The sequence below is a fragment of the Uranotaenia lowii genome, chromosome 1 (assembly GCF_029784155.1).
Source record: "Uranotaenia lowii strain MFRU-FL chromosome 1, ASM2978415v1, whole genome shotgun sequence".
NCBI lineage: Eukaryota > Metazoa > Arthropoda > Insecta > Diptera > Culicidae > Uranotaenia > Uranotaenia lowii.
In genome coordinates this window covers 31,931,372-31,952,065 of record NC_073691.1, presented here as the reverse complement: position 1 = coordinate 31,952,065, position 20,694 = coordinate 31,931,372, and the positions used below count along the sequence as shown (strand labels likewise).

The following is a 20,694-nucleotide window of genomic DNA, read 5'->3' as shown; positions in this document are numbered from 1 at the left end:
AGAAGATGATTTCCTTTTTAAGTCAGCGAATTTTCTGCCATGTCAAATTTATTATTATTAAGCTACAAAAACACCGTGCCGATTGTTTAGTGTTTGCTCTTGAATTAAGCACTATCGCTGGAAAATTATAATATTAGCATCTTTTTACATTTCCTAATTTGCAATTTGCATTTAACTTTAATTTACTGGTTTTTAAATGATTGAAGTTTTTTTAAATTATTGTAATGATGTGCGATACTTGAACAAATTTTAAGAGACTTTCTGAAGTTCTTATCTCATTCTCATGTTTGCCGATATAATAAAAAAAAATCTATAATTTCACAGAATTTTGAGCGAATTTTCAACAAAGAATCTGTGACACAGAATACAGAATTTCGTGAAAAATCACAGATTCACAAAATTTTGAGAAATCATTCCATGTTTGTTTATACTGTCAACTACTCAAATCAAACGTCAGGTATATCAAATCTAACATCAAGTCGATGCCTGACACAAATGGAGAAAATTGTCAATATGATCACAAGAATAACCTACATTAGTTTGGAAAGCGTTAGGAGTAACACAGGGCCGTGGGAAGAACCGACTCAGGGTTTTAGTGATTAATTTTTACCTATGATTTTTTGCCCAACAACACACGAATAAAATAAATTAAAACAAATTATGTTTGTAACTTTGTAACTATATGATTATTCATTTTGAAGTACTCATTAATAGTTTTCGTATGAAATCGTAACTTTAGAGAAGACACGAATGCCACAAGGATGGTAACCCAAGCAACCAAAAGTCTCATACGGTTTCAAAGCGAATTGGTACCGAATTTTCTCGAATGTGAGCGTGAAAGTTTCAAAAGGTTCCTCAAAGAGCCTTCTATGAACTTGAAGTTCCAAGAAGTTCCTCAAATATCTTTTTTGTGACATGTCAATCGCATCCACACAGTATAAAAGTTACAAATTAGGTCTAAAATAGCCTTCTGCGAACTTCAAGTTCTAAAAAGTTCCTCAAATAGCCTTCTGTGAACTTCAAGTTCCAAGAAGTTCCACAAATAGCCATTTCTGTGACATGTCAATCGTATCATTCAGAATGAAAGTTACAAATTGGGTCTCAAATAGCCTTCTACGGACTCGAAGTTCCAAAAAGTTCCTCAAACAGCCTTTTTGAGACATGTCCGCCATTTCATGAATATGAAATGTAGACGAACATCTCAAAAGGGCATATAATAAATAAATCATTTTTTGGAGCTTGGAAAATGTTGAAATGAATAATTTATATTGAAACTTCAACTCAGAACAACTTAAAGGTAACTCGCAAATGATTGTTTTTTAAAAGAGTTAATATGTTGACTCTATAAAATTTTGTCCAACTGTATTTACTTACCACGAATTTATCACACATTGAAAGGCAGTTGAAGCAATTCGTTAATTAAATATCAAGATTAACTCAAGAATTTGTATAATTTTTAGCTTAACAGTTATAAACATGGAATTCCATTTTTTTAAACCGATATTATTTTAACCGATGATTGTTTATATGCCATTTCGTAGTGTTTCTTAATATTAATCAACATGCATCTTTGCTGCTGGCCGCTGGCTGCCCTTGCGGGTATTCTAGGAAGCTTATAACCACTTCGAGTTTTAGCTGCCGGCAAGGCAACATCTAGGCGTGGCGTCGTGGCAGCGTGTTTGGCTATCATCTCGGAGGATCGGGTTCAAATCTGGTACCAGGACTATTTTTTTCCATTAGGTTGTTTGATTGCTTGAGTAAGCGAATCAAATAATTGTGTAGCAGAACTGGCGAGCGTGCCGACATGTATCGACAAAGTTAAAAATAAAGCAATTAAGTAAGATCAATTGGGGGAGGTGATGGGAGGAATAAAGATGGATGCCGAGAAACCGGCAGCACCACATAGGCTGATGGTGACCAAAGTAAGAGAGGAGAGGAGAATTTTTTTTGCTGATTAAACGTTCACTTGTGGGCTGAATAGAAGGCCGTTCAAATCTGTAATGGAACTTCAAAGTTTCAATAAGAACTATAATTTTGGGCTGAATAAAACGAACTTCACCACACTGATAATGCTGATTAAGCTGTGTTCGACCCTTTTAACGAGACTTTTGGTTGCTTGGGTACTTAGATATAAGGTGCAAGATCTGGCGTTCCCACTATTATCTCGGCAGTCCTAGCACAAGTTTAATTGATTTTCATCTCAGAAACTGAAAATGTTGGGGCCGTACAAGTGATATGATCCTCGTGTTGCATTTGGGAGTGTGGCTCAGCATAATTTATGCTTCAGCCACCTGGCTAGAATTAGTCATTTCCCTCTGTTTCCCACGCTGGGGTTTACGGGTGTTTATCTTTAACTTAGTTTATGTTTATCTTTAACTTAGTTTATGTTTATCTTTAACTTAGTTTAGTTCTCCCGCTGCATAGGGCCGTGGGAAAGGTCCTCCACTGTTGACGATAGCCAGTGTCTTTTCTTGTATAAATAAAGTGGAACGAGGTTCCAAAGACATAGTATAAGTTTAACCATAGAAGTAGTTATTCTTCTTCCATCCGAAATTGCCACAGTGGTGGCAGCGGTGTGTTCAGTCTGGTAAAAGCCATCGACCAATATAGCGTCTAGTACTCGCTTACTCTAGTGCCACCAAGTTTCTCTCTCAAATTAAGAGACCAGTTCAAACAGTGTCAGCGAAAAACTATTTAATAGTTTTGAAGTCCTGTCAGTGAAAACCTATTTAAAAGTATTGAAGTCGGAAAATCTGATCTTGCTCAGGACTTGTAGTTCAAAGTGAATTGCCGATCTCAGCCTTAACGATTAATCGAATCAACGAACAATTCGATCAACGTTACTATTTTTCCTCGACGTTCGGTTCAGACAAAGGTCTATGACTAACGCTGGCCTATTTCAAACGTTTCTAGTAAGTGGCGCTACCGGCAAACAGTTTTTGCTGCACATCATCATCATCTTCAATTTTTGCCAATATTGAGTGAACGTTTCTAGTAAGTGGCGCTACCGGCAAACAGTTTTTGCTGCACATCATCATCATCTTCAATTTTTGCCAGTAAGTGTCGCAATTGAGTGAACGTTATCATTGATCAATGTATCGCGTCGTGTGCTAATTGAATTTGGAGAACCACCTACGAGTACACGCGATACAATAATCTGAAGCCAAGAAGAATTAGACCATCCGTGATCCGCGCATCAGTTGCTGTAGTGTGCCACCATAGTCCCATCATCGCCACCGACGCCGTTGCCGCTCCGCTACCGCTCGCCACCAGTCACCATCATCGGTTGTAATTAAGGTACCTACATTTTATTTCTTCTCTTTCTTTTCTCAACCTTATAAAATAAAAAGGGAGACCAAAAAAAAAAAAAAAAACAAATTTGATAAACATTAGGATAAGGAATCAGCAGTTTATGAATTTAATTAAAGTGGTTAGGAAATTAAGGAATAGGGATATAATTGAAGAAGCCTCTCCTTCCATCCCATCAGATTCCGATTCAGAAGACACTACGTCATTGTGTCCCGAAAGAAATTTAACACAAATTTTTAGAACAATGTCTTTCGATTCTCGTGAAGCACGAGAAGCTATCCCAGCTTTTGAGGGAAAAAATAATTTTTTTCAATTCATTACAATTTGTAATGAATTTCATGAAGAACTCGGAGAAGAAGAATCAGATGGACCACTCATTAGGGTCGTTAGGCAAAAATTAAACAAAGAAGCATTTACTCTTTGTAGAAATGCTACATCATATGAAGAATTAATAGACATACTAACAAAGAAATATGGGGAAGATATCCCTCTTACAGTTTTGGTGTCAAGAATGGTAAGCCTTAAGCAAAATGATATCGAGACCATGAAAACTTATGGTGATCGATCAATTTTGCTTTTGGAAAAAATTACCATGACATCGGAAACTTTAGTGAAAGCGTCCAATATTAGAAATAAAAATGTAGACGCAACAAATTTTATTTATAAAAAATTAATTCTTGAATATTTTATAAATGGAATAAAAATTCAAGACGTGAAAAATATAGTTAAATCAAACAATTTTGAAAATTTAACAGAGGCAGTTGAATATGCTGTAAATTTGGAACCAAGTTATAGAAAAAGCAATTGGTCAAATGATACGAACTCTAATAACAATAAAAGAAATTCAAATTTTGAAAATAACCATTACAGAAACACAAATTATAATAATGTTGGAAGGAACAATAACTTCCAAAGCAATATTAATACAAGAAATTCTGGTTACCGAGAACAAAGACATTTTACCCAAAACGGGAACAAATCCAATTCCACAACTCAACAAAATTTAAATTCAAACTACCGACAACCGCGTTGGTCTGGAAACAAACAAATGAAAATTGAACCGGTAAATTCATATTCTCAGCGTCCTGTTTGCAACTTTTGTGGAATAACAGGACATTATGAAATAAATTGTCGCAAAAAGGCGACATATAATGTAAACATATTGGAATCAAAAAACGACGATTCCAATCGAATAATAGCTCCCAATATAGAGGAGTTGAAATTTTTCAAGGAACTGGGTATCTGAAGATACCTTTTACAAAAATTAATTCGACAAATAGAGCTGTAATTCAGTTAAATGTTGATTTTTTTAAAATACCATTGCTATTTTTGTTAGATACGGGAGCTGAGGTAAGTATAATTAAAAATATTTCTTCTATTCCTAAACATAAAATTTCTTACAAAGACATTTTGAAAATTGCTGGGGTAACTAACGAGTTGCTTTCAACCAAGGGCTCAATTGAATTACAATTTTATATAGAATCTTTTACCGATAATTTCAAATTTAATGTAGTTGAGTCAAATTTTCCAATACCTTGCGATGGTATTCTAGGAAATGATTTCTTTCAAAAGTATCCCTGTTCAATAGATTTTAAGGAAAATAACTTTAAATTCTTTCCTGATTATAATGTTTCAATAATTAACTCTATAAGAGAAAAAAATAAAATTAAAATTCCTCCTAGATCAGAAGTTATTAGGAAAATATTTGTTCCGATTAATGGCGATATTTTATGCCATGCCAAAAAATTTCATAATAAAGAAATATATGTTGGAAATTGTATTTTGAAAACTATTGACAATTTTGCTCTTGTTCCAATTTTGAACGCAACCCATGATGAAGTTGAAATAAATTTGAATGATTTGCGTTTTGAGCCATTGGAAACTTTTTCAATTTTATCATTTAATTCGGATAGTCAAGCTGAAGCTCGTTTTAATCGAATCTTAACTGACATTAATTCGCAACATTTAAGTCATGAAGAAAAAGATTCTCTTCATGAACTTTTGAAAGAATATAATGACATATTTTTTTTAGAGGGTGATAAATTGTCTTCTACAAATTCTTCAACCCATAAAATCAAACTTAACACTGAAAAACCTATTTTCACTAGACAATATAGGTTACCAAATATTCAGAAACATATTATTAATAAAGAAATAACAAATATGCTTGAAGATAATTTAATAAAGGAAAGTGATTCTCCTTGGAACTCTCCATTGTTAGTTGTTCCGAAGAAACCAGGTCCTAACGGGGAAAAAAAATGGCGAATAGTAATTGATTTCAGAAAAATCAATGAAGCAACCATTTCGGATGCATACCCTTTACCTTTAATATCAGATATACTTGATCAACTGGGTAAGGCTAGATATTTTTCAAACTTAGACTTGGCTAGTGGCTTCCATCAAATCAAGATGGATCCCAAAGATGCTCCAAAAACAGCATTCTCAACTCCGTTCGGGCATTTTGAGTTTGTCAATATGCCTTTTGGTCTTAAAAATTCTCCTGCAACATTCCAAAGACTTATGAATACAGTCTTAAGTGGATTGCAAGGGTATAAATGTTTTGTTTATATGGACGATATTGTGATTTATGGAGAAGACTTAAAAGATCACAATGACAAACTCCAAGAAATTTTCCAGAGGTTAAGAATTCACAATTTGAAACTACAACCTAATAAATGTTTCTTCCTTCAAAAAGAGATCACATTTTTAGGTCACAAAATTACATCTGAGGGAATATTTCCAGACGAAACTAAGATTCATGCGGTTAAAAATTTTCCTATTCCCAAAACCGCGAAACAAGTTAAAATATTTTTAGGAATGTTAAGCTACTACCGTAAATTTATTCCCAATCTGGCAAAATTAGCAGATCCTATAAATAAACTGCTAAGAAAAAATGAAAAGTTTATATGGACGCAGAGCTGTCAACGATCCTTCGACGAGTTGAAGATGTTGTTGACCAGCTCCTCCATATTGCAGTACCCTGATTTCAGTAAAAAATTTGAATTAACAACTGATGCTAGTAACGTTGCCATTGGAGCAATTTTAAGCAACGAAGGTAATAAATTACCAATTTCATATGCCAGCAGAATTTTAAATCCTGCCGAAAGACGATATTCTACAGTAGAAAAAGAATTACTTGCTATAGTATGGGCAGTAAAACATTACAAGCCTTACCTATATGGTCGAGAATTTACAGTTAAATCTGACCATAAACCTCTAGTGTATTTATTCAACATTAAACAATCATCTGATCGACTAATGAGATGGCGCCTCTCATTAGAAGAATATGATTTTAAAGTTGTTTATACACCAGGTAAAAGCAACGTTGTTGCAGACGCTCTAAGTAGAATTGAATTATGTGATCTAGATACTGCAGATCTGATCACAAAGCAAATTCATGAACAAGTGATAAGGCATAAAGTTTCACTTACAAAAAAATTAAATATTATTACGCGGAAACAGGCAAAAGAGTCAAAAGATAACGATACGGGAGATTTAATGCAAAACAGAATAGCTGAGGATTATTTGTGTTTTGAATTATTGAAAAATCCCATTCAACATATCAACATAAAAAATAAAGCTGACGTCAGTCAAAAATCAATAAAAGTTTATATATTACCCTTGATCACTGATCCGAACAAGGAGTTCGATCAAGTTGTTTTGAAAACAAAAAACATCAGAGAATTTGATTACTTTTGTGAATCAGGGAATCATTTCATAATTAGTAAAAAACATTACAATGACAATATTTGTTTCCATAAATTGTATAAAAATTTGAAAATACTAAAGGAAAACATAAAACAACAATCACAAAAAAATATTAATTTCCATTTTGTTTTGGCAAATAAAGATGAACAACAATGGAATAAACTTGTAAATATTACTGCACATATTTTTTCTGATTTCAAAAATACCATAAATTTTGTAAATAATTTAAAAATCCAACTAGTGGATAGAGAAAAAATTAATAGAGTAATAAAAGAATTTCATGATGCTCCACTTGGTGGTCATGAAGGACCAGAAAGAACGTATAGAAGGATTTCTGAGAAGTTCAATTGGGAAAATATGAAGAAAGATATTGCTGATTATATTAAAAAATGTGAATCTTGTCAAAGAAACAAAATTTTGCCGAAAAACAGAATTCCACTCAAAATAACTTCCACTTCAACGAAGCCATTTGAGAAAATCTATTTAGATATTGTTGGACCGTTACCAACTACAAAGACTGGAAACAATTATATTTTAACAGTTCAAGACGATTTGACAAAGCAATTTATAGCAAAACCCATACCGGAAGCTACCGCAGAAGCGACTTGCAGAACTTTTCTGGATAGTGTTATATGTGTGTACGGAATACCCAATGAATTGGTAACCGATAGGGGAACTAACTTCGTTAGCGCATTGTTTAAAACTTTATGCAAATTATTGCATGTTAAACAAATTCAAACAGCTGCGTATCATCCACAAAGTAATGGAGCTCTCGAAAGATGTCACCGAACCTTGAAAGAATACTTACGATCATACGTATGTAAAAATTTGAATAATTGGGATGAATTCATACAGTTGTTTGCATTTACTTATAACACTACGGTCCATTCGTCTACAGGGTTTTCACCTCATGAGTTAATGTTTGGATATAGAGCGGAGTTGCCTTCTTCTATTTGCTCAGGGGTAAGAGAAGATAAAACTTATTTTTCCTACCTTAAGGACTTAAGGTACAATTTGGAATCCATCCAAAAACTAGCAAAAGAAAACCTAGTCCGAAGCAAAGAAAAGAGAAAACAAATATATGACAAGAAAAGCAATGAATGGCTTCCAATCTGGGGTGATAAAGTTTTATTAGAAAATATTTCAACTGGTGTAGGTCGTAAACTTCAAACTTTATACACTGGACCTCACGAAGTTATATCCGTTAATTCACCTCAAACGTGCACAATTCTATTAAATAATTCACAAAAAAAAGTTGTTGTGCATAATGATCGACTAAAACTTTTTAGATAATTGATCAATTGAAAATTCATCTTCTGTTTTTTTTTATTTTACAGAATGATTCATCTGGTGTTTTTGTTCACGTTAATTGGTTTGACCATGGCAAACTTACCAATCGAAATTTTTCCGATGTACAGCCATGGGATAATGTATGAAAAATTGGATGATGTTGTAACGTTGCTTGAGCAAATTAACCAACAGCAGCTTAAGCGCCACTCTCTGAAAAGGAGAGACTGCTGAGGCGCTTTTAAAGACCCGGCTAAGGCTCTTTGTCTCGGGCAGGTGAACGCGTGGCTCAAACACTTCGTCTCACTTCGGTGTGTCCCAAACGAAAGAAGACCAAGGACTGTTAGTAAACTACGTGGATGAATGAGACGAAAACTTTCTCCATATAACGGTGCGGAAATAAAACTTAATTAATTCGAGCGATAATCGTAGACGTCGTCAAAGAAAGGGACTTAAGCTTTGCCAATCAACAGTATTACGATAGGTTCTCATTTGAACAAAGCTTATATTCGGGCAATAACGTAAAATCCCTAAGTGACGTCACTATCCTACTATTATGCATTTCTTCGGATTTGTTTTAGAGTTTAACAATTTCGAGTTTAGTTAGATCTAACCTGAATTTCCGGAACGGCTTACGCTGTGCACGGATGCCTGGAACGGTGCTTGAAAAAGAGATGAGCAGGTCACTTCCGATGGTGCAGGAACCAAGTTGCGCTTCGAACAAGTAAGCACGTGGCGCTTCAAACGAGGAAGCACGTGGCGCTTCAAACGAGGAAGCACGTGGCGCTTCAGACGACGAAGCACGTGGCGCCGGATTCAGCTGATCAACCGGCGGCGGCAATAGCTTACTACGAAATTCGCCAATTTCCCAAGCGCTCTGGCTCTCCGTCTTTCTTCAGAGCCGCTGGTACTTAGCGAGGGCACCAATCGTATTTCTGGGGGTTTTGTAAAGTGGCACTAGGTGGCGGAGCTGGCATACGGAATTTGCGATGAGATTCGAGCTAGTCGGTTGTGTAACCCGAGCTGAGACGCAACATATGTAACGGGATGCGTCTAAAAATATCTCGTGGAAACGCTCTTTGTAGTTACACTATCGCTCGAAAGTCTCGTGACAGGACTTCAGTCCAGATTTGCCAAATCTCCAAATTGTAGCCACTAGCCGAAAAAAACACAGTGAAAATATGGTCGATTTTCCAGAATTAATTGGCCAAAGGCCCACGTTGGAATAATCACCAGTTTTTTCGGGGCTCACTTAAGACAAAACAAAGTAATCCCAATTCCAGGCGCGCAATTTTGGGTACTTTTTGGTTTCAGCTAGCACGTCGATGAATTCACGGCCGATAAATCAAGTAATCCCTTTTCCAGGTTTTCACAATATGGAGGGATACTTTATTATAAAAAGCACGTTTTTTGATGTAAAGTGCACGGTAAAAGGTGTCTACTTCCTAAGACTTTTTCCACGAGAATGGCTCGAGACCGATTGTCTATTCAAATTAGACCCGAACAATTCCGCTGAGTTACCATGAATCTTTTTATTATAACGTTATACAAAGAGCTGTTCTCAACTCAAATACTTCAAGGTTAGTCAAAAATTTGGAAGTAAGGAGAGAACAAAAGGCAGGAAATATTGGACGGATTTTATATGGGACATTGCTTAAGATAGCCTTACAACTCGATCGGCACACAGAGTAATGAGATCCATCGTGGAGCTCATTTTTTTTGTCGAATAAAACTAAAGCTCTCAAGAATCTCATCCCGACCACCAGAGGGTGTGCAAGGTTTGTTTGCTCGTATTTAGGTGACACGCAGAGAAATGTTCATAGCAAATTTTAAATAAAGTAAATTGTTACATTTTGCCGATGCTTAAAGATAAAAATTTTGAAATTTGAAGAATTTCAAAATTTTTATGGTTTTTTTTTTTAATTTTACTTCCAACATGATTTTTTTTTTTTTCAAACTTATTTCATTATACATTTTCAAAACCACTCTTGATCGATGAATTATTTTCCTAATAACTAGCTCAAACTAAGGATTACTTAAATATTGTCTTAATAACATCAAAAATATCTGATAATATGCTTCAATAACTCCGACTTACGAACCAAATAACTCCAATCATAATTGGTAAAGAAAAATGAAATTATCCTAACAATCCATTACTTCAACAAAAATTGAAAAACAAAAGATATTTTTTTTTTTTTTTTGCTAGTTTTCTTTCCGTGTACTAGGCACTTTCCTACGAGCGCGCAACATAAAAAACATCGCACGAAATGATAATCAAAACAAACACTGAAAATCAAAAATACCCAAACTTGAGAACTGCCACCCGCCAAACCTAAGTTCAAGATTGACAACTTAAGTTTGTGAAAAAATCACAGCTTGCCAATACGCCAAACTTGTCCTTCAAGCGGAGAACTGTTTTTTTGGGGGGTTTTTGTTGTAAGCGCATCTTATTCTGTTACCTCCATCGTGGCAGATTTAGGTTTGGGGGGTAAGTTCAAAGCGAAGAACTGTTTTTTTTGGGGGATAACTTTTATTCCCGCTTCATTCGCAGAAAGTTTCGCATATACGATGATGTAGCTGCCTCTCGCAACAACTCTTCGGTGGTCGAGCGGTTAGCATCCTGAGATGGTAATCGCAGAGCCATTGCAGGTATGGGTGTGATTCCCGTACCTGCATTAATTTTTTTTTTATTTTGATTTCCATTTTATTGCGGTATCAGATTTTGGGGGATGAGTTCTCTTTTAAAAGCTTAACTTTGGGTTATGCCACCAATAGCCAAACCTGTAGGGAGGGAGTTTCATTCGGGTTGGCGGGGAAAGTTCTCAAGTTTGGGTATTTTTGAGGTTCAGTGAATGGGCTGCACTTGACAAGAAAACAAAGCTAGCTGTCAAAGTCGAATTAGAGAATACTTTAGTGGTTGGATTAAATTTTTGTAATTACTTTTTGGAAATTATATGCAAAAGGAAGGAACGCAAACTATTTAATTGAATGGATGATGAGGCATATTGAATTTGTGAATTAAAATAACGAAGTATTAATAGAGCAAAGGTAAGTTATTGGTAAGCTGCAATGTTTTAATGAAAATTTTATGTGAACTAATTTTGTTTTTGTTTCCTTTCAGGTTCCAAACTAACTGAGTTGTGAAATATATAACTGGATTTATAAGGATGGTAAAGTTTTTCTGCTCGGAGAATCGTAAGTGTGAGGAAACACGGGGACATCTCAACACCACGGAACAAGAGTCAAATTGGACTTCATTAGAACACCTCTTAAGAGTATTTTCATTTCGAAAGATAATTGTTTATGCACGCACTCATGGTGCCGTCATAGCTGAAGGAATATTCGACCTAAACCCGTTTAAGAAACGACCCATGATAATTTCCGGAAATTGGTTTACCATGCATGTCTTCCAAACTGTAAGTATTCGTTCCGAGAACTTCTTTTATACGAACTTTGGTGAACTTGTTCGCCAACTTGCCGACATAGTCACGGCCTTTGTCTGAGAGATTTATATTTTTCTTGTAAACGATTTCCCCCGGAAAGAAATGTTGTTTAGAATTCGCGCGTAAGTTGTAGGGACGTGAATATCGGTTATATGCTTTGAGTAAATTTTCGCGAACGATCTCGTGTAGCTTCCGTTGATTATCGGATAGCGTTATCGGAAGACGATCTTCCGGTAGATCAGTATTTCGTAGTACTTCATATTCGGATCCACTACTAACCATGTTCCGTCCGAAATTAATGAAAAACGGGCTATACCCTGTGCTATCATGCACCGCGGTTCTTATTGCTTTTGCTATCAAATGAACGGAGGAATCCCAATTTCGGTGATCCTTTTGCTGATTCAAACTACAGCGGATAGCTGTCACAATCACTCGATTAACGCGTTCGGTGGGATTTGGACCAGGGTGATAAACCGCTAAATTCCAATGACTTACTTCATACTGTTTCAACAACTTTTGAAAAACGTCGGATTTGAAAACTTTGGCATTATCGGTAATGCACACAGCAGGAACCCCGAATAGATTAAAAATCATATTTTCCGTAAACATACAAACAGCGGGGCGGTAGCAGTTCTTAGGCATTGTATCATAACGAATTTCGAAAAGAAATCGCTGACCACCAATAACCAAACGTATCCCTTTTTGCTTCTCGGATATGGACCTAGGAAATCCATAGATATTACTTCCCATGGTCTAGAACAAAGTTTCGGTTTGCCACACATCGGTCGTAAATTAATGTTAGGTGTTTTACTCTCCCGACAGACCTCACACGCGTTGCAGAACCGTTTTACTTCCGTGGCCATTCGGGGCCAGTAATATTTTTCCCGGATTTTAGCCAATGTTTTGATGTAGCCAAGATGGGCATCGTCATGATTCACTTTGATAAGTGAATTTCTATCGCATACGGGAACCACTAGTTTCCAGCGATACCCTGGGTCTTCGACCAGCGTAGAATTGGAGACAAACTTATAGACACGCCCTTCGCGGATTTGAAAATCGGCGTAACGCTCCGGTTGTCTTTCAATCATGCTTTTCAAACTGACGATAAATGGGTCCTCTAACGGAGTGTCGATTGTAAAAACGGAACGAGATAGAGCGTCGGCCGGAATATTTTCCGAACCTTTCTTATACTCCAACCGAATATCGTACTTAGCTAGCTTGAGCGCCCAACGCGCGATGCGTGGCGACTTCGATTCGATTGACATGCTTTGCAAAAACGTTAAGCTCATTGCATCTGTTGACACAATGAACGGGGTACCTTCCACGAAATGCTTGAAGTGCTCTATACTCAGCAGAACGGCCAGGCATTCGCGCTCTGTAGCACTGTACCGCCGTTGTGTACTCGAAAGTTTCTTGGAAAAGTAGGCTATGGTTTTTCGAACGTTGTTTTGAACTTGTATAAGAACGGCTCCAACGGCCAAATCAGAACTATCTGTTTCAATAACAAAAGGTAACTTGAAGTCTGGATTTGCCAGTACTGGTGAAGACACCAATGCGGATTTCAATTTACCTAGTGCGATATCGGCTTCCTCATTCCACGTAAACTTCTTTCGATCTTTCTTAAGAAGGTTCGTGATAGGGGTTGTAATTTCGGAATAGTTTTGGATAAATTTCTGGTAAAAACCAGCGAGTCCTAGAAGACGTCTAATTTCTTTAACCGTAGTCGGAGTGGGATAGTCTAATATCGGCTGAATTTTGGACATGTCCATGGATAGTCCTTCTTCGGATAAGACATAACCTAGGTACCGAATTTTCGTTTTACAGAATTGACTTTTTACCAAATTTACGGTCAATCGCGCCTTCTTGAGTCGGTGAGCTACTTCTCGGATCAGGGCGACGTGTTCGGGAAATGAATTCGACATGATAATAATGTCATCAAGATAAACGTATACCAATGGTTCCAGATCGTGTCCTAGCACGGCAGACATCAATCGCATCATCCTTGCGGGAGCACCGGTTAAACCGAAACACATTACCTTGAAGCGGTAAAGATGTTTATTCGTTTTGAAAGCCGTTTTGTTCTTAGATTCCGACTCTAAGGGTATCTGATAGTACGCCTCAGATAGATCGATGACGGTGAAAAATCTAGACTTCTGTATTCTTTGCAGAATTCCCATCATATTTGGGAAAGGGTAATCATCCTTTTTTGTGCATTGGTTGAGACGACGACAGTCAAGGCAGATTCGCCATTTGCCGTTACTCTTTTTCACCGGAAGTAGCGGGTTCAAAAAATCGACTGGTCCAGGACATTCTTCGATTACCCCTAACTTCTTCATTCTTTCAACTTCAGCATTGATTACCTCTTCAATTACGGGGGACCACTTATATGAACCGATTTTTGTGGGTTTTGAACCAGGTAATAATTCGATCGTATGTTCCATGAGATGTGTACGACCTAGTTTTCCGTCGGCAGTAGCAGGTAGTTTTTGAATTGCAGCGAATAACTCAGATCTTTCTACATTCGAAAGATCATGTTCAGTCGGTACGTCAGTCGGCACCGTGAACGGATTGGTTGGAATCTCTACTGTAGGAATTTCTAAACTTTCGTCGATTTCAGAGGGGGAAGTCGTACTATCTGGTTTCGGTATTGGTTCTAGTTGGAAACAAACCGTATCTCTATCATCTCCGAAATATTCTTCTGCTCTGAATAGATTCAAAGGGAAGGTTGTAGTTACAGAATGCAATGGAACTAATAACTGAAATCCAAACTGCTTCATAAAATCTATGCCCAGAATAAGGAATTTCTTCAACTCCGGAACGACAAGAACCCTTAGAACTTTTGTATTGTCTTCGAAGGATATCGGTAGATTAACATACCCCAGGCAACGATAAGGCGTACCATCCGCAGTCGTAATTTTTAAACATGCCGATTGCATGCGTAACCCTTTTTTATGTATAAATTCTAAGGAACTCAGAATGGAAAGACTCGCACCTGTATCTAAAAGTCCCTCAACTTCTTCGGAAAGTATCGAAACTTTGAGATGCGGACATCGATGTGGAGTAATCTTGATACAATAAGTTTTCGAAAATGGAGCAAATTTGTGGAGAATCTCGGAGCTATCAGATGAGGTCGAAGGATTCTCCTTTTCTTCCTCAATTATTGGTTTTTTGAATCTGAGACTGCCGAGTCTACCGTAAAATGTTTCTTCGGACAACGCGCTGCAGTGGTATCCGCTTCACCACATACATGACAAAAAATTACTTTTTCCTGGGAACAATCCCTCCAGAAGTGTCCGAGTTTACGACAATTCCAGCATAGCATCGGTAATGTTTGACCTACAGACTTTTTTCCATTACGATAGTCTTTAAGCTGTACGGCGTAAACCGTATCCTCTAACCTTTCTTCACTATCGATATCGTACTCATCCTCTTCGACATGAACCTGATTTACTGTTTTTGATGGACCAGAACCGTGATAAAGCGTAGATTCAAGGGCATCGAATCTAAAACACAATTGTGCTAGATGTTCCAACGAATATATTGTTTCTAAAGCTAAACGTCTTTTGTAGCTCATTTTCATGTTTTCTACAATGATTTCGAATTTTTCCTGAGCAGTCATTTTTCGATTCAATCTCTGAGCTAACATTTCCATCTCAGTGAGATACGCGCTGAAGAGTTCGTTCGGCCGTTGTCGACGATTACGCATCTCTTCTTTTATAATCCTATCTTGATTAGGGTTATCGTACCGCATTTTAAGATAACTTACTAACGTTTCCCAATTTACAAATTTGTCTTCGTACGTCGTGTACCATACATAAGCTCCGTCGCGAAATAAGAGATGGGCATGCATTCTTAAATCTTGTTTGTCGATTCCATAAGAACGACACAAGATGTCAATTTGTTTTAGGAAATCCATCACCGGCACAGGATTATTATCTCCACTGAATTTTGGCCATTTTTCTATAATGTTGCATTGCTGGTGTGGTTGTCTTCTAACATTTCCGTAATTATAAACATTTGGTGCAAAAGTCTGAAATTCTGGAGGAACGTATTGGTTGTTACTTTCCCGAGGATCAAATCTAACTCCACGAAAATCTCTCAGCGGCACTTGCTCTGTTGTGGCTGGCCTATTGTGAAACACCGTTCGATCTTGCGTAGCTCTTCCTAAAAGTTGTGGAGGAACAGACGACAAACCTAACCTTTCATTTTCAAAATTTTCTCTTTCAGCTAAATTTTGGGGAGACAGTTGTAAAGGTGCTACTGGAACGGATACTGCTGGAAATGATTGAGAAACATAAGGGTCTGACGAACGATGGATCTCTACATTTTGTTTCCGGTTTGACAGTTCTCGAGGATCAGTGGTTTTCAAACTCAATAAACGATCGAGGTAAGAGTGGATATAATTTTCAATATCCGACACATGTACATATTCTTTGTTATTTCCTTTTCCAGGAACCCGTCTGTTATCATCAACCTGATGAAGGATACCATCAGACGCAAGAGTCTGCAACTGTGGTCTAGATGTTTCCTGAAAAGCGGTTAACCTACTCATCGTGTTTAAACCCATCCTACGTCTCCAGTCCACACTGTGATTGTCATATCCATGGAAGCTGAATTCAGGTTGATCAGTCGTACCACCTACACTTTTTGGTAATTTCAAAGGCCACGGATTATCTAAACCTTGCTTAGGGAAACCTGACTCACGGCCCAATTGGTTTGGAAACATGGAATCCCTAACACCTCCTATGGCACCTTCGACTGGATCGGGGGAAATTAAATCCGCCGTTGCAAAATCAAGTACTCCTGGATGACTGGACTGTGAACGAGGCATAAAATTACCTCTGACCGAAACGTTATCTGGCCTAGTCGAATTAGGATTAAAATTGGAGAACGAACTGTTTCGAGGAACGGAATCCGAAATTCGACCCGTGGACATAACCGGTGGACCAGTAGATAACGAAAACTGAGGATACATTATTGAAGTATTTACAAGAGAACTGGTTACTAAAGGTACCGATTGGGTTTTCGCCGAATTCCTAGAAATGGGATCATTTTTTTTTTTCGGTATCGTTCCTGTATCCAATCCTGAAGCCGAAGACATCGAAATATTAAAGTTTTCCAACTGCGAAGTAGTCACTGGTAAATCGGTCCAAGTAATTCTTAAAGAATTAACATCGGATGTTGCTGCAGAGGAAGTTTGTTCCAGTAAATCAGATTCGACCCTACTAGGTGGAATAACTTGCATCACTGGATGGCTCTGAACGGCTTCTTGGAAATCGACAGCAAAGTATCGTCGGCCCAATCGATCGATCAAATCTAACAACAATTTCTGATTTTCAATCTGCTCTGCGGTTTGGGGTAGATATCGACGAATACGCTTGTGGTAGTGCACTAATCGCGATAAACATTCTGGAGCCGGGCCATTGTTAAGGTTTTCTCCAATTCTCTCCAATTTACTCGGAACCTCTAAGTAATCCGTAACTAAAGTGTAACTAGAGACATGAGTCTGATTTGAGGCTTCATCTTTTCTCATCAACGCTCTTAAATCCCGTCGTTTCATTTCTAATGAACCTTCACATGGCTGAGATCGAATGCTCAGCTCATAGTTCACCTCATCCTCTTCTAGGTCTTTAACGTTTATAGTGTAAAAGTCCATATTGAGCAGAAAACAAAATTGAGTATTGTATGTAAATAGGTAAATAGAAAGCTTAATAATAATAATAATTCCAATTTAGTTTGAAGATCAATCACTATTCCTTTCCTGAAAACTCCCATCTGATTTCTTACTAAATTCTCAAATCTTATTTGAACAAACTTAACGAATTACTTTAAATTAAATTTTAAATTGAAATGCAGCCCAAATTCAATTCAATCGATCAAGGTAGCATAAACACAAATTAACTAATGCCACGTGTCTCTCAGGCCCCACGTTGGGCGCCAAAATGTAACGTTGCTTGAGCAAATTAACCAACAGCAGCTTAAGCGCCACTCTCTGAAAAGGAGAGACTGCTGAGGCGCTTTTAAAGACCCGGCTAAGGCTCTTTGTCTCGGGCAGGTGAACGCGTGGCTCAAACACTTCGTCTCACTTCGGTGTGTCCCAAACGAAAGAAGACCAAGGACTGTTAGTAAACTACGTGGATGAATGAGACGAAAACTTTCTCCATATAACGGTGCGGAAATAAAACTTAATTAATTCGAGCGATAATCGTAGACGTCGTCAAAGAAAGGGACTTAAGCTTTGCCAATCAACAGTATTACGATAGGTTCTCATTTGAACAAAGCTTATATTCGGGCAATAACGTAAAATCCCTAAGTGACGTCACTATCCTACTATTATGCATTTCTTCGGATTTGTTTTAGAGTTTAACAATTTCGAGTTTAGTTAGATCTAACCTGAATTTCCGGAACGGCTTACGCTGTGCATGGATGCCTGGAACGGTGCTTGAAAAAGAGATGAGCAGGTCACTTCCGATGGTGCAGGAACCAAGTTGCGCTTCGAACAAGTAAGCACGTGGCGCTTCAAACGAGGAAGCACGTGGCGCTTCAAACGAGGAAGCACGTGGCGCTTCAGACGACGAAGCACGTGGCGCCGGATTCAGCTGATCAACCGGCGGCGGCAATAGCTTACTACGAAATTCGCCAATTTCCCAAGCGCTCTGGCTCTCCGTCTTTCTTCAGAGCCGCTGGTACTTAGCGAGGGCACCAATCGTATTTCTGGGGGTTTTGTAAAGTGGCACTAGGTGGCGGAGCTGGCATACGGAATTTGCGATGAGATTCGAGCTAGTCGGTTGTGTAACCCGAGCTGAGACGCAACATATGTAACGGGATGCGTCTAAAAATATCTCGTGGAAACGCTCTTTGTAGTTACACTATCGCTCGAAAGTCTCGTGACAGGACTTCAGTCCAGATTTGCCAAATCTCCAAATTGTAGCCACTAGCCGAAAAAAACACAGTGAAAATATGGTCGATTTTCCAGAATTAATTGGCCAAAGGCCCACGTTGGAATAATCACCAGTTTTTTCGGGGCTCACTTAAGACAAAACAAAGTAATCCCAATTCCAGGCGCGCAATTTTGGGTACTTTTTGGTTTCAGCTAGCACGTCGATGAATTCACGGCCGATAAATCAAGTAATCCCTTTTCCAGGTTTTCACAATATGGAGGGATACTTTATTATAAAAAGCACGTTTTTTGATGTAAAGTGCACGGTAAAAGGTGTCTACTTCCTAAGACTTTTTCCACGAGAATGGCTCGAGACCGATTGTCTATTCAAATTAGACCCGAACAATTCCGCTGAGTTACCATGAATCTTTTTATTATAACGTTATACAAAGAGCTGTTCTCAACTCAAATACTTCAAGGTTAGTCAAAAATTTGGAAGTAAGGAGAGAACAAAAGGCAGGAAATATTGGACGGATTTTATATGGGACATTGCTTAAGATAGCCTTACAACTCGATCGGCACACAGAGTAATGAGATCCATCGTGGAGCTCATTTTTTTTGTCGAATAAAACTAAAGCTCTCAAGAATCTCATCCCGACCACCAGAGGGTGTGCAAGGTTTGTTTGCTCGTATTTAGGTGACACGCAGAGAAATGTTCATAGCAAATTTTAAATAAAGTAAATTGTTACAATGTCAGGTTAGATCTAGGTAAATGGACTCTTCAAACAACATTACATTTGGAGGATTTAAGCAATCAAATAGACTTAGTGGAAAAATTAACAAATAATATTAAAGATACTTGCACACATTTAGATTCCGTGTTCCAATTAGATTGCAAACAAATTACGAAAAATATATTTCTTACACTAAAAGATTTAATTGAAATTCGTAAAACCATATTTTCAATGTGCCCCCAAGATATTTCTCCCATTGAAATCCGCAGAAAAAAAAGAGGAGTAATTGACGGAATTGGTTCTTTAGAAACTTTTCTATTTGGAACTATGAGTAACGATGATAGGTCCAGAATTGACAACGATTTAGTGAAAATGCACAATAATGAAGAGAGTATCGCGAAACAAGTTGAAAAGCAAACAGTTGCCATTGATTCTATATTCGAATTTGCTAACGAATCAATCATCTCAATTCAAAATCAGTTGAAATCTTTTGAAACCGTGTACAATGTATATACCGACGAAGCAGACAACCGTAAAACTAGTTCTTTATACAAGAATAAATTTTATGAAGTTGTTAATGAAGTTGAATTAATTCTAAACAATTTATTTGAAAAAAGAGACACATTTTTCACTCTCTTGAAAACAGTAACTTCTCCTTTATCGGAAAAAGTTTTAAGTCCGATAAAATTGCTTGAAAATTTAAATAAAATTAATAGAATGTTGCCAGCCGGATTTGAATTTCCGGTAACATTAGATTTTAAAAATATTTTTCAATTATATCCAATTTCTCAAATGAGTTCGTCACTAGACAATTGTACACTCAATGTTGTTATCCAAATTCCGGTTTCTAATAAAAATGTTTACCATGCATACAAGGGAACAGGTATTCCAAGCTTGGAAAGCGGTAAACTTTTAATGACAATCACTAAAGATGATGTATTTTTAAAACCTCAAGATTCTGATATTGGTATCACAGTTACATATAAAGAATATGAACAATTTCCAAAATTACAAAATTTTAGGTTCTGCAGTTCCTTTCATCAATTTTCAAATTTTCGCAAGTCCAATAACTGCATAATAAGAACATTTTTTAATGATTCTAAGGACGTTTGCTTGCCTGAATCAATAAACCTGAAACATCAATTGTGGATCCAGATGACGGATTTGAATTCCTGGATTTTTGCGGTACCTAATCGTACCAAACTTTCTGTTTTATTTAGAAATACTACAGAAATAATAGAAATTAACAATGTGGGAAAACTTATAATTAAAGAACCAGCTATTATTCAGTCAGGTGAAATAATATTGAGATTTTACCCCAAATTTTCTT

At 37.2% G+C, this 20,694-nt stretch overlaps 2 protein-coding genes across 3 annotated transcripts in view; one reads left to right on the top strand and one right to left on the bottom strand.

The window, feature by feature from the left end:
• LOC129757647 (uncharacterized) overlaps positions 1 to 20,694 on the bottom strand; it is a 51,752-nt gene that overhangs the window by 17,481 nt on the left and 13,577 nt on the right. The gene's annotated exons all lie outside the window — the stretch shown is intronic.
• On the top strand, positions 11,222 to 17,491 carry LOC129757658 (uncharacterized). The gene is made up of 4 exons (XM_055754943.1): positions 11,222 to 11,355; positions 11,429 to 11,723; positions 15,978 to 16,137; positions 16,203 to 17,491. The coding sequence occupies exons 2-4, from the start codon at positions 11,475 to 11,477 to the stop codon at positions 16,226 to 16,228; spliced, it is 435 nt and encodes a 144-aa protein (XP_055610918.1). The 5' UTR covers positions 11,222 to 11,355; positions 11,429 to 11,474; the 3' UTR covers positions 16,229 to 17,491.